Here is a 19,965-nt window from a genome sequence, read left to right as displayed (position 1 = left end):
GTGATGTTTTATATACTTGAGTTGTGTTCTCTTGACTCTCTGGGTCAAATAAATTAGATCTTGGGTCTAAACATTGGCCCTCTCCAACCACCCAAAATGGTAAGGTAATCTGCATGATAGTGTCACCTGTTCTTCCTCCTAAGACAAAGCTACCTTGCCTGGGATAAACCTTTTCTTTTGCTAGTAACTTCATTGCCTCACCCTCCTTCCTGTAAAAATCTTCCTTTTTGTACAATTCCTCAGAGTTTTGCTCTACTTGCTAGATGGAATTCTGCCCTATTTATTAAGCATTTAATAAAGCCAATTAGATCTTCAAATTTACTTATTGAATTTTGTTTTTTAACAATACAGTGTTATTTATCATATAATATACAGTCCTTCTCAATTTTTACCAATCATCACAATAATGACTTTCAGGCATTTCTTTTTTTTCTCCTAGATCCAGTCCAGGTTTAGGCATTGGCCATGGGTGGGATGAGAGACTTTAGGTAGGTTGTGCAGACTCTCCTCCCATGTGCTGGTTAGAACATCACACTTTTGCGTTACTCTTGATTTCAGTACGGTGCTTCTGTTTGATAGATGGCCATTTTTGTGTATGGAGGTGGTTCTCGATCCTTCATTGGGAAGGTTGATATTTTTTGGTCAGCGTTGAGAAGAGATTTGGATTGTCTTTCCTTGTATAACTAAAACTAGTTTTCTAGAAAGTTATATAGCCCCCTGTTCCCAGCCTATTGTTCCTTGGTCAGTTCAGCTAATAACCATTGCTATTTGTGAATCTTTGTGAATGCTTCTTTTCTTTTCTTTGTTCTTTTTTTTTTTTTTTTTGAGAGAGAGAGAGAGAGGGAGCACAAGTGGGAGAGGAGCAGAAAGAGAGAGGGAGAGAGAGAATACCAAATAAGCTCCACGCCCAGCACAGAACCCAACACAAGGCTCAATCCCACGAACTGTGATATCATGACCTGAGTCCAAATCAAGAGTTGGAGGCTTACCCAACTGAGCCACCCAGGTGCCCTGACAGAAATATTCTTTTAAATTTTTTTAATGTTTATTTATTTTTTAGAGAGACAGGGGGAGGGAGAGAGGGAGAGAGAAACAGAGACACAGAATCTGAAGCAGGCTCCAGGCTCCAAGCTGTCAGCATAGAGCCCCACAAGGGGCTCAAACCTACGAACCGTGAGATCATGACCTGAGCCAAAGTTGGATGCTTAACCAACGGAGCCACCCAGGTACCCCAGAAATATTCTTATTTAGTGATCACCAGACTGTGTAAAAAGGTAAAATCATATGGGACCATGGGCCTTCAAATAGACATTCCATCCTCTTTAGGGCCTGTTTGGAAACTAACAAGAATCAAATAAAATGAACCAAGTACTTCTCTACAGAAATGTTTCCAGGCCTACCTTCCAAACTTCAAAATCATTTAATAATGAGTTGCTACGGGGACCAGGGCTTCTCTCACATTTTAGAATGTTATGGTTAAGAAGGACTGTCATTCATGATGAACCTGCCAGCTGCCCCAGTTTCTCCATTACAAATGAAAATAATCTGATATGAAGAGACATATTTGGAACAAGCTTGAATTCATATGGCCTTCTGGTGAAGTGAAGTCTATTTAGCTTGCAAGGAAACAGAAGCATACATAAACTAGCAGCAGGAAAGCTCATGGGACATGGGACTGGGTCTCACAGGACTTGTAACTAGTGATGGGTTCTGTATTTAGGCCTTTTGGAAACAGACATAAGAGTTCCTACCTCTTCACCATAAAACTCCATAATTTCTTTGACTCATCTGTACTACATATGTCTGCTTCTTTCTGTTTTTCACTGACTCATTTTTTTTATCTCCTGAAGAAAATCTGATAGGACCAGGGGTGGTGTCTTAGTTTAAGTTCTCCCAAAAGTAGATCCTGAGAAAAGGGTTTGTGTAGAAGTAGGTTATTTTCAGGGTGATACCAGGAAACAGAGAGAGGGAAAAGAGACAGGGAAAATCAGTAATAGATTTGTTAATAAGTGGGTTATTGCTATGGAACTCAATTCTACTGGGTACTCTCTGAGAGACTCTATGGATCATACTACAGAACTGCCCCTCCAAGAGAGTGAGGAAATTGGGGATGTACCCACCGATTTCTGTCCTTTATTAATGGGGAGTCCCTCCTAGGGCATTACATTTCCTGGTACTTCTGGCCTGCTTACAAGTGGACCTAGCACATTCCTGTAGCCAGAGAACGCCCTTAGTCAGGAAAATATAGACACTCAAGAAGTCTCTGGTGAGTATGATGAGAACAAGTAACTGTTCACTGAAGCTGCAGACAGTCTTCTGGGTGAGCTGAGGGGCAATGGTGGGACACCAAGTGAGTGATTCTACAGATAGGCACTGAGGCAAAATGGGCTAGGCATCTTACAGGGAAGATGGAGGTGCAACATGTTAGCAAAGGCTATATGCAGGGTAGTCCCAAAGGTAGTGATTATGAGAAGACTAGCACCCTTAAAGTCTGTCTCCTAAAGCCCCTTTCTGAACAACCTGTATAGGACCAAATAATTTCCCCATTGTTCATATATCATACACACACACACACACACAAACACACACCCACATACACACACACGCCCATACGCCCATTCTAGGAAGGCCTCATGCTCATAGTCCAGATATTCTATTTTTATACTGTCAGATCCTTAAGAGAGTAATAGGTCTGTCTACAAAAGTGACTCTTGCAATAGTTGCTTAATCAAATTTTGTCTGTCACTCTGCTAAATATTCATCACTTTTTAAGATCATGCCTTTGATGAATTTTTTAAAGTGAATTTATTACAAAAGAGCAGAAGGAATACCCTATGTGGCCTCCAGAAAATCATTCAAGTGTTCCAAATTACATGTAAGAATTTTTTTCTATTTGTATTAGAGTTGAGATAAATAAATCAGCTTTTTTTTTTGTTTCCTTCTTGTGTCAAAAACTAATTGAGACATAAGACACAAGAATCAAACAGATGAAGTTAAAAATGTCAGCTTTGTCACTTTAAGATTGAATTATAGAATGAAACTGAATGTGTGGCCATAATGGGTCCACCGAAACCTCTTCCTTAACAGCACATTCAAGAATTCAACTTCCCACTTGCAGGGGGAAATCATTCCCTAGGGAATCCAGCACATGGAGTTTGTAAGAGTGTGTGAGTCCTTTGCACAAATTGAATGAATGAGTGAGAGAGAGAGAGAGAGAGAGAGAGAGAGAGGAAAGGAACTGTAGAGCCACCGTGTGTTAGTTGGATCTTCTGGGAGGCCGACTCTGAGACACAGAAATGCAAAAAGCTTTTAGAACTTGGCTATAGGGGCACCTGAGTGGCTCAGTTGGTTAAGCGGCCGACTTCAGCTCAGGTCATGATCTCACGGTCCGTGAGTTTGAGCCCCGCGTCGGGCTCTGTGCTGACAGCTCAGAGCCTGGAGCCTGTTTCAGATTCTGTGTCTCCCTCTCTCTGACCCTCCCCCATTCATGCTCTCTCTCTGTCTCAAAAATAAATAAACATTAGAAAAAAAATTTAAAAAAAAAAAGGAAAAAAAAAAAGAACTTGGCTATAAATCCTATGAATGATAAAATGGGGAAGAAGTAGAATTGGGCGGGAGGAGCCTGGGATCTCAATGAAGATTTGACAAAATGTCAGTCAACCCGTTAGGGAGCCCCAGAGCAAACTCTACCTGTTAAAGGAGTTTCACATTGGACAGAAATGGTCAGGACTTAGCATTCCTGCTATGTTTAGTCATTGGTTGGGACTGCCCAAGAGCATAGCCTTCAGAATCTGGGGGCTGTCAACTAACTTCATTTTTGCAACTGTTTCAGAAGTTCTTTCCTTCTTTCTTTTTAGATGTTTATTTATTTTTGAGAGAGGGTGCACAAACAGGGCAGGGGCAGAAAGAGAGACAAAGAATCTGAAGCAGGCTCCAGGCTGTCAGCACAAAGCCCAATGTGGGGCTCGACCCCACAAACCATGAGATTATGACCTGAGCTGAAGTTGACCCTCAACTGACTGACCCACCCAGGTGCCCCCTAGCAAGTTCTTTCTTTTTTTTTTTCAATATATGAAATTTATTGTCAAATTGGTTTCCATACAACACCCAGTGCTCATCCCAAAAGGTGCCCTCCTCAATACCCATCACCCACCCTCCCCTCCCTCCCACCCCCCATCAACCCTCAGTTTGTTTTCAGTTTTTAACAGTCTCCTGTGCTTTGGCTCTCTCCCACTCTAACCTCTTTTTTTTTTTTTTCCTTCCCCTCCCCCATGGGTTTCTGTTAAGTTTCTCAGGATCCACATAAGAGTGAAACCATATGGTATCTGTCTTTCTCTGTATGACTTATTTCACTTAGCATCACACTCTCCAGTTCCATCCACGTGGCTACAAAAGGCCATATTTCATTCTTTCTCATTGTCACATAGTATTCCATTGTGTATATAAACCACAATTTCTTTATCCATTCATCAGTTGATGGACATTTAGGCTCTTTCCATAATTTGGCTATTGTTGAGAGTGCTGCTGTAAACATTGGGGTACAAGTGCCCCTATGCATCAGTACTCCTGTATCCCTTGGGTAAATTCCTAGCAGTGCTATTGCTGGGTCATAGGGTAGGTCTATTTTTAATTTTCTGAGGAACCTCCACACTGCTTTCCAGAGCGGCTGCACCAATTTGCATTCCCACCAACAGTGCAAGAGGGTTCCCGTTTCTCCACATCCTCTCCAGCATCTATAGTCTCCTGATTTGTTCATTTTGGCCACTCTGACTGGCGTGAGGTGATATCTGAGTGTGGTTTTGATTTGTATTTCCCTGATGAGGAGCGACGTTGAACATCTTTTCATGTGCCTGTGGGCCATCCAGATGTCTTCTTTAGAGAAGTGTCTATTCATGTTTTCTGCCCATTTCTTCACTGGGTTATTTGTTTTTCGGGTGTGGAGTTTGGTGAGCTCTTTATAGATTTTGGATACTAGCCCTTTGTCCGATATGTCATTTGCAAATATCTTTTCCCATTCCGTTGGTTGCCTTTTAGTTTTGTTGGTTGTTTCCTTTGCTGTGCAGAAGCTTTGTATCTTCATAAGGTCCCAGTAATTCACTTTTGCTTTTAATTCCCTTGCCTTTGGGGATGTGTCGAGTAAGAAATTGCTACGACTGAGGTCAGAGAGGTCTTTTCCTGCTTTCTCCTCTAAGGTTTTGATGGTTTCCTGTCTCACATTCAGGTCCTTTATCCATTTTGAGTTTATTTTTGTGAATGGTGTGAGAAAGTGGTCTAGTTTCAACACTCTGCATGTTGCTGTCCAGTTCTCCCAGCACCATTTGTTAAAGAGACTGTCTTTTTTCCATTGGATGTTCTTTCCTGCTTTGTCAAAGATGAGTTGGCCATACGTTTGTGGGTCTAGTTCTGGGGTTTCTATTCTAGAATTATTCACCATGATCAAGTGGGATTCATTCCTGGGATGCAGGGCTGGTTCAACATTTGCAAATCAATCAACGTGATATATCACATTAATAAAAAAAAGAGAAGAACCATATGATCCTGTCAATCGATGCAGAAAAGGCCTTTGACAAAATCCAGCACCCTTTCTTAATAAAAACCCTTGAGAAAGTCGGGATAGAAGGAACACACTTAAACATCATAAAAGCCATTTATGAAAAGCCCACAGCTAACATCATCCTCAATGGGGAAAAACTGAGAGCTTTTTCCCTGAGATCAGGAGCACGACAGGGATGTCCACTCTCACCGCTGTTGCTTAACATAGTGCTGGAAGTTCTAGCATCAGCAATCAGACAACAAAAGGAAATCAAAGGCATCCAAATTGGCAAAGATGAAGTCAAACTTTTGCTTTTTGCAGATGACATGATATTATACATGAAAAATCCGATAGACTCCACCAGAAGTCTGCTAGAACTGATACATGAATTCAGCAAAGTTGCAGGATACAAAATCAATGTACAGAAATCAGTTGCATTCTTATACACTAACAATGAAGCAACAGAAAGACAAATAAAGAAACTGATCCCATTCACAATTGCACCAAGAAGCATAAAATACCTAGGAATCAATCTAACCAAAGATGTAAAAGATCTGTATGCTGAAAACTATAGAAAGCTTATGAGGGTAATTGAAGAAGATATAAAGAAACGGAAAGACATTCCCTGCTCATGGACTGGAAGAATAAATATTGTCAAAATGTCAATACTACCCAAAGCTATCTACACATTCAATGCAATCCCAATCAAAATTGCACCAGCATTCTTCTCGAAACTAGAACAAGCCATCCTAAAATTCATATGGAACCACAAAAGGCCCCGAATAGCCAAAGTAATTTTGAAGAAGAAGACCAAAGCAGGAGGCATCACAATCCCAGACTTTAGCCTCTACTACAAAGCTGTCATCATCAAGACAGCATGGTATTGGCACAAAAACAGGCACATAGAGCAAGTTCCTTCTTGAAGGGTGATCTGAGTGGCACACTTCCATGGCTGCTACACACATCTACCATGCCCCTTTTCCTAGTGTCCCTAATCAGAAAAGTTACTCCTTCGCCCTTGGAGAGGAGTGAGCAAGGGAACAAGAAGCTGGAGGTGGTGCTCCATGTTTCTTTCTCAGTTAATGAAATGGAAACACAGAAAAAAAAATACCTATGAAGGAAAAGTCTTTTATAGAAAAATGACACATAAGAAATAATGCCCCCCACCCCTTGCCACTAGTAACACATAATCCCACTTGCCTTCTAAGGAGGATGGATCCTGTTAACTGGAGAACCCTTTGGATTGCTGAGCTGGAAAGCTGGAAGGGCGCTCAACTCCATAGCAAGATGGAAGAAAAAATAAGTAGGGGTGAGAATGAGGAATGTGGAGCCAATGACAGTGGGCGTTGTATGGAGGCAGGACAGAAAGAAAATCATAGTAACAGGAGGATTAAGAAGGGACTTGAAAGAATGTAAATCTTAAATAGAATTTTTAAATTTGATTGCATTGGGTAGCATAATGTAAATTCCCTTTTGATCTCTACCATGGAATCTTAAGAAAGTCTACATTGCCCTCAAATGCTTTTATAATAGTGGATTCTTCATGGTATACTCAGTGAGGCATTGCTATTTATGTCTGGATGAATATACCATGCAGTGGAGCTAAGTAACTGAGGAGTGTGCTTCAGGTCTGTATGATGCCAAAACCTGTGCTCTCAACTGATTGGCTTATACTGCTGCTGGCTGGCTTCAAGGCAGAGTTATTTTGCTCTGAATATGCCAGCATGAGGGAGCTCCTTCTTTTATAGGGTTGTGTTTCAAAACAGGGGTGTGGACCCAGAGAGTACATATCCACTCTAGTTTTCCTTAGTTGCCCCCAGAGTAATTCTCCCTGGTTAACCCCTAAGGGTCCACATGACCTGACAAAGAAGATAGTTGTGATCCTCCTTACTCCTTATCCTTGCATTCAGCTGTGAGTTGTGACCATGGATTTATTTGGGTCCTCCTGAAATATGTTACATATGTAACATATGTGTGTGTGTGTGTGTGTGTGTGTGTGTATCACCAGAAACAGCTAGTCCTTCTATGTGGAACTATAAGCTCAAGCACCCTAAACCAAAAGAAAGAAAAAGGTTTCTGGTAAAGGGCAATAGAGAGAAACCAAAAACCCAAACCATGGATACAGAAAATGAATACCCTCAAATCTCCCATCACCATCGCTGTTGTTATCACTGATTGTAAATAAAATTATATATATATTTTAAGACTCAGAAAAGGTCTGTTTTTATCTCTTTTCCCATAGGCTGCAGTGATTATTGCTCACCCTACTTTTGTCCAACCCCTCAGCTTCTGATACTCCTAGGTACTCATTTCCTTGCATTATTGCCCATTTTTCTTCTTCGTTAATCCTCTTTCTCCTTTTCCACGGGCCATCCTTTGGTGTCCTCTAACAGTAAAGATAGAAGCACAGTAGACATACCGCATTGAACCACGTAGACCAAGGCCAAATGAGAGTGGGGCAAGTGGTGGTCCACTTCTGGTCAGCAAGCCCTGTGTTTTTCTAATTCTCAAAAAAAAAAAACTATTAAAATATACACCAATAAAAATAAGCCATAATCATGACGATTTTAAAATGTTACATGTTAAGATTATATAAATTATGGTTGCCTGATGAGGAATATTTCAAAACAGAGGTTAGCTATTTAAAATATACATTAATACCTATCCAGTACCATGGAGGGCAGGGGTGGTTGGTTTCTATAGTAGCAATTCTACTTATTCAGAAAAATTCCTATAATAGGAAATTAACTCATTAATTCGTATTACCTTATTATGAATATGATTTAGAAGAAAGCAGGTGTAGCAGATGCTGTTGGTGTCCCACTCATAACACACTTGACATTTAGTGTGTCCATATATGCTACCCAACTTCCAGCTTTGCCTGAAGTCTCTCTCTAGATACTGGGGCCCTTTCTCCCCTCCTCCTTCCCAGAAGCAACCCTCACCTAATGACTGACACAGTTGCTAAATATCCCAGCTTCCTTGCCTGATGATTGGGATAAAGCTGAGGCATGCTTTAGTTGTACTTAGTTATCTTGTTTGTCAGTGCAAATTTTACTGGCTTCCTTCTCTTCCCTGTTTTACTTCTTTACTTCCTTCTGATGTTTCCAGGGATTATCTGCTAAATAGATACTTGCATTTAAACCATTTTCTCAGGTCACTTCTGGGAGAATATAAACCAAGAAAACAATGCCATTTATCTGATCCATTGCTTAATAAGAAACCTTCTAATTTGTAGTTTAGTTACATTAGTGGCTAATTTCTTTTTAAGTTTGTTTATTTTTGAGAGAGAGAGAGTGAAAAAGAGCACAAGTGTGGGTGGGGCAGAGAGAGAGAGAGAGAGAGAGAGAGAGAGAATCCCAAGCAGGCTCCACGCTCTCAGTGCAGAGCCTGACATGGGGCTTGAACCCACAAACTGTGAGATGACCTGAGCTGATACCAAGAGTCGGATGCCTGAGTGACCCAGGTGCCCCAGTGGCTAATTTCTGATGTTTTATGCAGGTAATCTGTCTTAGTTATATGTGAGTCCTATCTGCAGGTGATTAATGACTTTTGGAAATATTATTGGTGTGAGTCTGTTTTATGTAGCAGGAACTGGCAGACAACAACCTGTGTGACAATTCTGGCCAGGCGCTTGTTTTCATAAAAAAAGATTTTATTGGAAAATAGCCACATCCATCATTTACATATTGTCTGTGGCTGCTTTCACACTACAATAGCAGAGTTGACTAGTTGTGACAAAGACTATAAATTGTAAAATATGTACACCTTACAGAAAAAGGTTCCCAATCCCTCATGTAATACCTGTTCACCTTTGGGTTTAGTGAGAAGAAGAAATTCATGAATTAATAAACATGAGGGCTAGAATGTGGGCCCGTGGCATCTCAGCAAGCGGCAGCAGCTCAGTGAGACTCCCAACCTGAAATACAGACTATTCACCACACACTCAGTTTGTTCCAGTGTTTGCGTATAGTACGGTCAGAATCAGGTCTTGAGATTATAGAGTAGAAATGAGAAGGAAAGCAGGGGCTACACAGGAATATTGAGAAAGTGTTTTTTTTTTTTTTAATGAGGCTCATCAGCACACTTGAAGATAATTTCTCTCCAAAAAAAATTTCCTTTCTTGATTGACTTGGTGCTTATCATCTCATCAGACTATTCTCTCTTGAACCCTACAGGCTCAATATTAATTATTAATTAACTTGAAACTGGTTGATAAAGTCCTCTGTAAGTGATCCTAAGCTATGTATGCCATAATTCTAATAAGCTTAAGCTCCTTCAACATAGAGACTCTTTCTGCTCTTTTTTTATCAACCTTCTAGACCCCAACAATTGATAGAAAAGTATTCTCTGCATAATGGATGCTCAGTAAACTTTATGATTTTCCTATACCCACCACACACAGACTCCTATAGATGAGGCAACATGGTAATAAAATGCGAATCATTTGCTAAATATGAAATGATTGTGCAACATAGTTGAGTGATAAGGAATATAGGCTTCAAAAATGCTAAAAGGGCGTGTGAAATCCTTCGTCCTGGCCACACAGTCTTATCTTCAGACATTTGAAAGGAACAAATTGCCAAGTCAAATTTTAAACCTGAACCCTTTCTGAATAGCTATTAATGAAACTAGCAAAGAAGGAAAGAAATAATATATTTAACCCATTTGGGAAATTAACTAGATTCCATGAGCTTTATGTCTTGTAAGAAATCCTTTTGGCCTGAAACTAGTTACTAAAAACTTGTTTTTGCTCTACTATCCATAATCTAGTAGGGCGATGAAATAGGTAAGCCACTAACGACATTTCAAGGCACATTTAGACATTGCGAAGAATAGCCTACCACTATGTTTATGGTCTCCACAATCTCACTTCTATCCATTCTTTAACCCACTGTGATCTGGCCCTTATTATGAACTAGTTTCACCTGACTAACCATTTTTAAAAGTTCCCATTACATATATTCTAGGGCTTAAGGAGAGAAAAAAAAATACACCCATTTCCTGCACTCAAGGATTCCCTAATCTGTTTTTGGGGAGGAAGAAATTTCTTCTGTCCTTCTAACTGGACCAAGGATCAAACTGACATGGGCTAGATTAACAGGAGAAAATAAAATTCAGTTTTGTATATATGGAGAATCCACATAGACATGAAATTCCAAAGATGGGCAACATGAGGCTTATATGACATCCTAAGCTAAGGGAGAGGGGTAAGCATCTCAGATGCATGGGAGAGAAAGACCATTAGCAGGAAGGTGAGAGGAGGTATTTGGAAAACAAAAGTTGCCCTAATATGTAGGTAAGTTTCTTAGGTAAAGAAGAATATCCTGGTACATTTAGGCAGTTGAGGGGGAGGTAAAAGAGCTTTTCCTAAATCTTCTGGTTTTGATTGCTTGTGACTCAAAATAATCTTCATGCCAAAGTGGCCCATCTTGGGGTAGCCTGCCCTTGGCCCCTACAGTATTGAAGGATAAACACATGTGGAAAAAGTCAGACACTATAGTAAGTGCCATTAAAAAGAAATCAAGTTTGAGTTTTGGTAACACAAAAGAGAACAGGTGATCAGCTCTGTTTAAGGGTAGATCTTGGGGTCTCTGGAAACAGAACCTAAGACAGGGATTTATTGGAGGAGTACACTCAGGAGAAATCTGTACAGGAGTAAAGAAAGAAGAATAGGGCCAAGGAAGAACCAAGCAAGGATAATCTCAGGTAAAATCTGACCTTGGCTTGATACAAGACAGATTCTGGAGCATAAATCTCACTGTAGAGACAGGGCAAAGGGTCCAAACTTTTACGCCTCTGTCCTTGGCTTCCCCAGTTAGTCAAGGCCAATCTTTCTGAGAGGGTCACAGGTATATGCTATTAGCTGCAGTACTCACAAACAGCTGGAGGTTTGGGTGTCCTGGCTGGTCAAGTTGATCTGGGCCAATCACCAACAGCATCTACTAAAAGAGGGTTAGAAGAACTATATGTTACATGTTATCATTTTGGGCAGTCCAATGTCTGAGCACCTTTCCTGTTGACAAAGCTCCACTTTCGGTTAAAAAGAAAACTACAGGCCAAGTCACCACACCAAGTCTTAAAACCTAATTTAACTACACTTTGAGCCTCCCTCAGAAATGTAGTCTTAATCAGTCAGAAATTTCCTGGTCAGTACCAATAAGGTAATCTGTCACGTGGGCCCTCTCCATCTCCCAAAGGAAGATAAGGTCATCGACCTACTAAGATCCTTTTCTTTTGTCACCCAAAATATTCCTTTTTTTCCTGTTTATGACTTCCTTGTCATTAAAAACCTTTCCCTTTCTGTAGCCCTTTGGAGCTCCCCTCTACTTGAAGATGGGGTGCTACCCAATTCATGAATCAATTCATAAGCCAATTAGATCTTCAAATGTACTCGGTTGAATTTTGTTGTTTTTTTTTTTTAATACTATGATGCTTCCAATTTTCGGGGTAAAGTTCTACATCCTTCCCAATATGTTCTTTTTTTTTTTTTAATTTTTTTTTCAACGTTTTTTATTTATTTTTGGGACAGAGAGAGACAGAGCATGAACGGGGGAGGGGCAGAGAGAGAGGGAGACACAGAATCGGAAACAGGCTCCGAGCCATCAGCCCAGAGCCTGACGCGGGGCTCGAACTCACGGACCGCGAGATCGTGACCTGGCTGAAGTCGGACGCTTAACCGACTGCGCCACCCAGGCGCCCCATTCCCAATATGTTCTAGACATCCTTCTAACAAATGTCTTTTCTGTTTTTGTTAGGCAGAATCAGATTTTCCGATATGCCACCAAGAACCCTGACAGGTTCAGAGATTAGGGAAATTATTAGGTCATAGATGATTACAGCCTAAAAAGATGGGGGCTGTTGGGTAGGAGAGGAATATGTGTTCAGACTAAGAGCCAGAAATCTAGGGTGACTCTGAAATTTATTACCTGTAAGACTATGGGAAGGTCTGGCAAATCTAAGGAGAGTTTGGAGAAGGGACAGTGAGTTCATTGGGGGACTTGTTGAGTCTGAGTCTTCTGGGAACATCCATAGGGAGATGTTTCACATATAACTGTGCAAGTCTCGTAGTCAAGAAAAGAATCTGGGAGGAGAGATAGACTGAGAAAGAGAGACAGAGAGATAGAGATAACAATATTGTCCATGGATATGTCTGAACTCAAGGGGGAGTATATATAAAATAAAAGTTGGAAGGTCAAGAGCAGAATCTAAAAGGGAGGGGAAGAGGAACAGAATCTTTCATCCCAAAATATGCCTCTTTGGTATACGGATTATTTTGTGCTAAAGACAGTCAAAACCCAGCAGATTCAGGAAAAGCTCTTTACCTCTTCCCCCTCCAACTCCATTGCCTGTCTGTACTAGGAAAAGAGCTATATTACTAGCTATACCTCTTAACCTAAGAAATTTATCTGCCTAACAGGGCGACCTTTGTTTTCCAAACATCTCCTTTGCCTTTCTGTGAATGGCCTTCTTCCTCTTTCTATTTCGAGACTCCTGACCTCCTTCTTTCTGATATTTAATATAAATCCCAATTATCTGGCTGCATTTTGAGCCTTGAATATTTGGAGGTCCCATTGGTATGAAATTAAATTTATTTTTCTCCTGTTAATCTGTCTTATGTCATTTTGATTGTTTGACCAGCCACTGAAACTAGAAGAGTAGAAGAAAAATTTCCCTCCCCAACAGTGGTTAGGTCTGTATATTTTTTTTACAGATAGATCTTAAGTAAATTATGAAAAGAGAAGGCAAGGAAGGAAGGACTAGTCAACACTGCTAATTGTTACAGTGATTAAGCAAGACAAGTGCTGAAAAAAGACCAAAGGTGATATTAATTACAAAGTCAGTGATTACTTTTGAGAGAAGAGTTTTTATAGAATTTCCTAAAAGAAAAACCTGTCCCTCCTCCTGTGTAAGGTAAATCTACCACTTCTCTTTTCCTCGTCTAGATCTTCTTTTATTAACTGTATCCCCTTACACTCCTGAATCTGTAACCTTTTCCTCTGTCTTGGCTCCTTTGCAGCAAATGAACAGAGCTGACGTACCCTTTCCTCCTTTGTCTACTTGAAAAACTCCAATTCATCTTTCAAGACTCAGTGTCACTTCCACAGTGAGTTCTTTCTCCCAGGTAAAATCTAGACTTCTTTCCTCTCCTGAACTCACATAGTGCTCTGTGTTTCCTCCTCTTTTAGATTTCACCCAAATAGATTGAAGGTATCTGCTTATGTATCTGTCTTTTCCAGCATACTTCTATGTGTTGTCACCTTATATGCTTAGTGCCAAGCATAGTGCAGGACACATCACCGAATTCAATATAATTTGTTGAAAGAATGGCTGTTTGGCCAAAAAATTCACAAGTAATATGGATGCTCCTTTCCTAGAATGTTTTAATTTAGGTTTATCTTATAATTTATAAGATGTAAAATATATTTTATTCACTTCTCCATAAACTTTATAGAAGAATTCAACTTTTGGGAGGAAAGAAAATCATGCACAGAGAATTATCCCACAGGAAAAAAGAGTAAACCTCCTTGTTGCGTGTGGCATAGGTAATATCACATACAATAAGTTATAAACCAAACACAACATTACAAAAACTAAATGCTGAAATACAGATAAAAGGGAAGGAGTCTATTCCTCCTTAGGCAAGGCAGTAGTTTTGCATATTAATGAAATTTAAATGCCTCACAGTAAGAAAGATGATTGGAATAGATTGCAATAACTTAAAACTGAGTACACTTTAAGCAGTCTCTGTGATGAATATGTGATTGTGGAGAATCAGTCAAAAAGGCTAGTCAGGCATTGTTCCACTCCGATGCTCCCAGAAGCGGGATGACTGATGGCCCTCAATTAACAAAGGCTTATTGAGGGACTAGCAAAACTCAAGACACAGAAAGGCCCCAGGCTGACTTGCTGAAATACACAAAGATGTCAGTCTGGAAGGTGACAATTGCAATACTTGTAACACTGTAAAATATTTTATCTACCCAAAGCATTCTAGAATATTTATTGAAAGTGAGAGAAAATAAAAGGAAACGGAAAAGGACAAATGCATAGATGCATAGAGGCAGGTGAAAGGTTTAACATATCTGGCAGATTTAGATGAATCCAGGGCCTGTGGCAAGTTACTATCAGACATGGGCTGGTGAAGATTTTCTGTAAACGTTTTAGGCTTTGCAGGCCATATGGTCTTTGTTACAACTACTGACTGTATTGTTGTAGTGCAAATGCAGCCATTGACAATAGATAATTGAATGGGTGCAGCTCTGTTCTAATAAGACTTTGTAAAAACACATAGGGGCCAGATTTGGCTTATAGGCTGTAGTTTGCCAACCCACACTCTGAAACAAACCAGTTAATGATAGAAGAGCAGATTTGGGTAAAATTCTGTGTGTACGTATGTGTGCATGCACGCGTGTGGTCAATGATTATTGATTCAATAATTGATGTTAGCGTACATTTTTATTGTGCTTGGTCCACTACTTACTGGAGGGTGTGGCCCAGTAAGTTGTTTAAACCCATGCATCAGAATTACCTTCCAGCTCCCCAGGTGATTCCAAAATGAATGCCAAGAATGCTATTCAAAATTCAGTGTGCATATACATCATCTGGGGTCTTTAAAATGTAGATTCTTTTTTTTAGTTTTTACTTAAATTTCAGTTAGTGAACACACACTGTTGTATTAGGTTCAGGAGTACAATGTAGTGATTCAACACTTCCATATGGCACCCAGTGCTCATCACAACAAGTGCCCTCCTTAATCGCCATCACCTATTTAACCCATCCCACCAAAATTAGATTGTGATTCAGTAGGCCTGGGGTAGGGCTTAAGATTTTGAATTTCTAACAAGCTCTCAGATGACAGTGACGTGCTGGGCAGAGAACCACACTTTGGGTAGCAAGGTGTTTGCCCTGTTTTTCATGCCTGGGATGTCTAGGCCCTGCCCCAGAGACTGACACATTTGGTCTGGGATGTGGACTGAATGTTGAGAGTTCTAAACACTCTGCAGGCAGTTCTAATGTGCAGCAAAGTTTGAGTACCTATGTGCTAAAGTGATTTTTCAATTTTAGTTGTTGTGCTATTAGTAGCCCTTTTGCCCATTCTCCTTTTCCAGTCCACCCATTCCACTCCATTTCAGGTTCAAATATCCAGATGATGGTGGAATCAGGATTAGCACTTCATCCTTTCTTTCCCATCTCTGAAGAGTGGAATGTTAGTTAAGTTGGAAAGAGGAGGCCCAGGCAACCTGGGTTTGGGAAGAATACGCAAAAAATGTTGGAGGGGGCGATTTAAGGGGCAGGCTGATTGAAACAGCAACCCCCCCTCCAGGCTTGGGCCTGACTTTGGGGCCTGAAAACAGCAATCTACCCTCCTGACTCCTGGCGGCACCTGACAGCCAAGCAGCTACCAAGGATTTGTCCTTCTCGGTATTCAGAATGACACAGTTGGTTGAAATGCAAGAGCGACCCCCAGTGGCAAAGGACAGATGTGGAATCTTCTCCCCAAAGGAACACCACCAAGAACTTAGAAGTGGATGAAGGTGGTGGTGATAAATGATGGCTTATGTGTACCCTGTGTGCCAGGCACTGTTGGAAGCATTTAAACATATTCACTCATTTAATCTTCTCAGCAACCGATGGCGTTGATGCTTTTATTATCATTCTTTTACATGGGAGGAAACGGAGGCACAGAAAAGGTAAATTACATGCCCAAATTCACCCAATTTAGTAAGTGGCTAGGCCGGGATGTGAACCCAGGCAGTGTGAGGTTAAGAAACCACTATACCAACTGCTCCTCCAAAACCGGAAAGTAGAAAAGATCCCCAGTCAATTTCCAGTTTTGAAAACTCTTATATTGATACTCACTCTATGCTTCCTCATATCTAGAGAACAGTCCCCTTGACATCTATATCTATGATCTGAGATAAAGTCAGAAGAGAGTTCATCAAATCAGGCAGAGAAAGAGTGAAAGGATAGAATTTGACCAAGAAAAGGAAAGGGGCAAGAGCATTTTCTGGAAACTTACTCAGAGGGATACAATCCTCACTTTTAAGAAAGTATTAAAGTACAGTCCTGGTGACATGTGAAAGGATATTATGATATAACTAAGATTGTTCTTATTTAGTAAATGTTCAAAGCGATCTGCACACTGTAAGGAGACTCAAGCTAGCCATGTGTCCTTGATAAGGCATGACAGTCTAAATTTTAACCTTTACCTTTGTAACCAACCTGGTACAGAAGAAACATGTCGTGAGTATTTTTCCTAGGCAGGGACAACCTTAGGGTTTACATGGATACAGATGTCATTTGGTCAAATTCCATGGATAGAGAGGCAGGCTGAATTTTTAAAGGGAAGCAGAAAAAAATCCATAGAGAAGTAGCATGGGGCTGGCTGTGCCACATTCTCTATGCTCTTGTTTCTGGTGAGCTTATCCGGTCCCATGACCTCAACAGCATCTGTAGCTGATGTCACCTCTGTGTGTATTTCCAAACCTGACATCCCACCTGAGCTCCAGATTCATTCTTCTGACCCCCTGCATGACAGTTCCACTTGCATATCTAATAGGCATCTCAGATTTCACGTGACATGCCTTCCCCACCCCTCATGTTCCCCAGAAAGCATCCTCAGATTAATAAATAGCATTACCATCAAGTCAGGTGTTCAAGTACCAATAGCAGAACCTAGATAATTTCTCCCATTTCTCATTTACCTCTGATCCATGAGCAAATCTTGTTGCGTCATCCAGATGCAGCTAGAATTTGTCTCAGTCACCTTATCTTCAGCTTCCTCTCCTGTTCAATCACCAGTGTGTCTCTCATCCAACCAGCTACAAACATCTCCGGACTGACTCTCCTCCACCCCCTACACATTCTTCAAAGCAGCCAGACTCACTGGCTTAACATTTAGGGGGATTTATTCTACTTCATATTCAATATCACAAATTTGACCTTAGCCTTGACCTGATATTGTTCAGCTCTTCTAATCAGGTAGTGTGGGGTTTTTTGGTACCTTATTACTCTGAGAGAAGAAAGTGTACAATTGAAGGAGAAAACTGTATCTGAATATTTTGTAAGGGCACTATGCGTGTCCAGCATGGTGGCCTAGGAGGTCCCTCCCATGTCTATGGGAAAGTGAGCCTAAAGGCTCAATTTATTATCATTGTTGCCCAGGGTGAGCTTGTCAAAAAAGATGCTCTGCCATACCTGCTTCTAAGACCCCCGTGTTCCCACCCAGAAGCTCAAACATTAATGTTTGCATATTTTATTTTATTTTTTTTTTGTTTGCGTATTTTAGTAAATAAAAAGTCTTCGTGTAATGTTGAAGATTCCCTTTAATCCCTGCCTTATCACATTCTTCAGTTCTTCGTTAGAGGAAACCACTATGATGAATTCTACACCATCTTTTTTTTCCTTATAATTTCCCATGCACACCCACCCACATTCACCAGGGCCCCCCCCCACCTCACACCACCCAACCCCCATCTGCCTATAGTTTAGAGTGGGAAGATTAATTTTGCATTTCCCGTGGTCCCATGGAATAACTTCTTCTTTCATCTATGGAAATCCTGAGCTGTATGTGGATGAGGCATGGGTGGGTGGAGGGACTCCTGGATACCTGTTTTAAAACTTAAAAGGTTAGAGTTATGCACACACGAATGAACCAGAGACCTTTATTTATTTAGGAACCAAATAACTTTATTGAAACCAAATAATTTCATTTATTTATGGCAAAACTGGAAGAAAAAAAACTGGAACGTTTTGCAAGCGCAATACTGCAAAATGCATGCCCGGCATGGTGACCAGGGGAAGTCACCATGCACCCTGTGGCTATGGGAAGGCAGTCCCAACTCAGTGCTTGTCGCTGTTGCCCAGGGTGAGCTTGTCAAAGAGGTACTCTGCCAAGCCATCTTCCGGGGCCCCCATCTTGCGCAGGCTGGTGATGTAGCCCCCCAGCTCTTTGATGACCTTGACTTGCTCGTGCAGGTAGTTGGTCTCCAGGAAGCTGCACAGATGGGCGTCGTTCTTGTCGGTGGCCAGCTGGTGCAGGTCGAGCAGGCTCTGGTTCACGGTCTTCCCCAGGTGAAAGGCGCACTCCATGGCCTTCAGGCCGCTCTCCCAGTTGTCGCGGTTAGGCTTCATGATGTCGCGGAGGCGGATGCGGCCCCCACGCTGGTTCTGCAGCTGCATCAGCTTCTCGGCATGCTGGCTCTCCTCGTGGGACTGGCGCAGGAAGAACTTGGAGAAATTCTTCAGGGCCACGTTGGCGCGGTCGAAATAGAAGGCCATCGACAGGTACACGTAGGAGGCGTAGAGCTCCAGGTTGATCTGGCTGTTGATGGCGGCCTCGCACTGCGGGTGGTAGTTCTGGCGCACTTGAGAGGACGGCGCGGTGGCCATGGCTGGCGGCGCTGGCACCAAGACGAGGGCGAAGGTGACTCCGAAGCGAGGACTCCGGATTGGGCAGCGGCAAGGCCCAAGGTGGCGGCGGCGGCCTCGAAAATTGCCCAGCTTGAATGGCGAGAGAAGCCAGAGGCACTCAGTGGCAGTGGAGACCTCTAGGCAGCGTCCGTTGGGCTCGGACGCGGCAGCAGCTCTGGGACAAGACCGGAACTGGGGTCCGTTACAGGAAACGGGGGCGAGTTTCCGGTTTGGGGGAAGGGGGATAAGGGGTGGGGCGGGGCCGCGCATGCTCTGTTCCAGGTTCAGTTGGAGCCTATGTGAGGCAGGGAGGCCCTGCGCTGAGCACCTGGTGTTTAAGTTTTTAATTTTGCGATAATATGTCTAGTTCCCAAATACTTAATTTTGTTCTCCAATTCCTTCTATTGCAGCATGTTCTTATTTTATAAACCCACTGTCTTGCAAAATTCTAAGAATATGAATTTGAACTTTTTTGGTAAATTTCTATTTCTTGTAAAATATAAATACATGTGTTTGTCATCATCTCTTTTACTTTCTTGAAATACTTCAAACTTTGCACATTCATATTTAGCAATAAATGACTTATTTTATTAGCCTAGGTCATTAGCATGGGTCTGATTTACAGTCAGGATGTCCATTTCACTAACAAGCTTCTCCTATGAATAGGGAGGATGGAGGGTGTCAACCAGGGAGTGGTCTTCTCCTGTGGGAGTAGACGTCATGGAGCTTACAGGTAGGATAGATACTATCCCCAATGCCCAAGCATGGCATTTCTCTGACACCAAAAGGCTTGGGTAGATAGATCTTTCTTCTAGGTAGAAGTATTCTTTTGTTTTGTTTCATTTCTGTTTTGCAGGTCTTCAGTTGTCTAACGCCTATGCTAACTTGGTTTCCCTTTCTGTTCAAGTAACTCACTGTCATGGGAGTGTAGTTTAAAGAAGTCAAAGTGGTTCATTTGCCACTGTGGCTTTGTCCAATGCAAGGTTGGATGAAGGTCAGAGTGGGGGTAGGGGGGG

The 19,965-nt window shown here is 41.6% G+C and overlaps 1 protein-coding gene across 1 annotated transcript; it reads right to left on the bottom strand.

Annotated features, from left to right (window-relative positions):
• Positions 1–18,193: 18,193 nt before the first annotated feature.
• On the bottom strand, positions 18,194–19,234 carry LOC131501956 (ferritin heavy chain-like). Its single transcript, XM_058712505.1, has one exon. It carries the CDS (start codon positions 19,217–19,219, stop codon positions 18,380–18,382), a length of 840 nt encoding a protein of 279 aa, XP_058568488.1. The 5' UTR covers positions 19,220–19,234; the 3' UTR covers positions 18,194–18,379.
• Between the last annotated feature and the right edge of the window lie 731 nt (positions 19,235–19,965).

The sequence above is a fragment of the Neofelis nebulosa genome, chromosome X (genome assembly GCF_028018385.1).
Source record: "Neofelis nebulosa isolate mNeoNeb1 chromosome X, mNeoNeb1.pri, whole genome shotgun sequence".
In the NCBI taxonomy this organism is placed as follows: Eukaryota; Metazoa; Chordata; class Mammalia; order Carnivora; family Felidae; genus Neofelis; species Neofelis nebulosa.
Note: the sequence above shows the minus strand (reverse complement) of the source record. Positions and strands in the feature narration are given on the sequence as shown.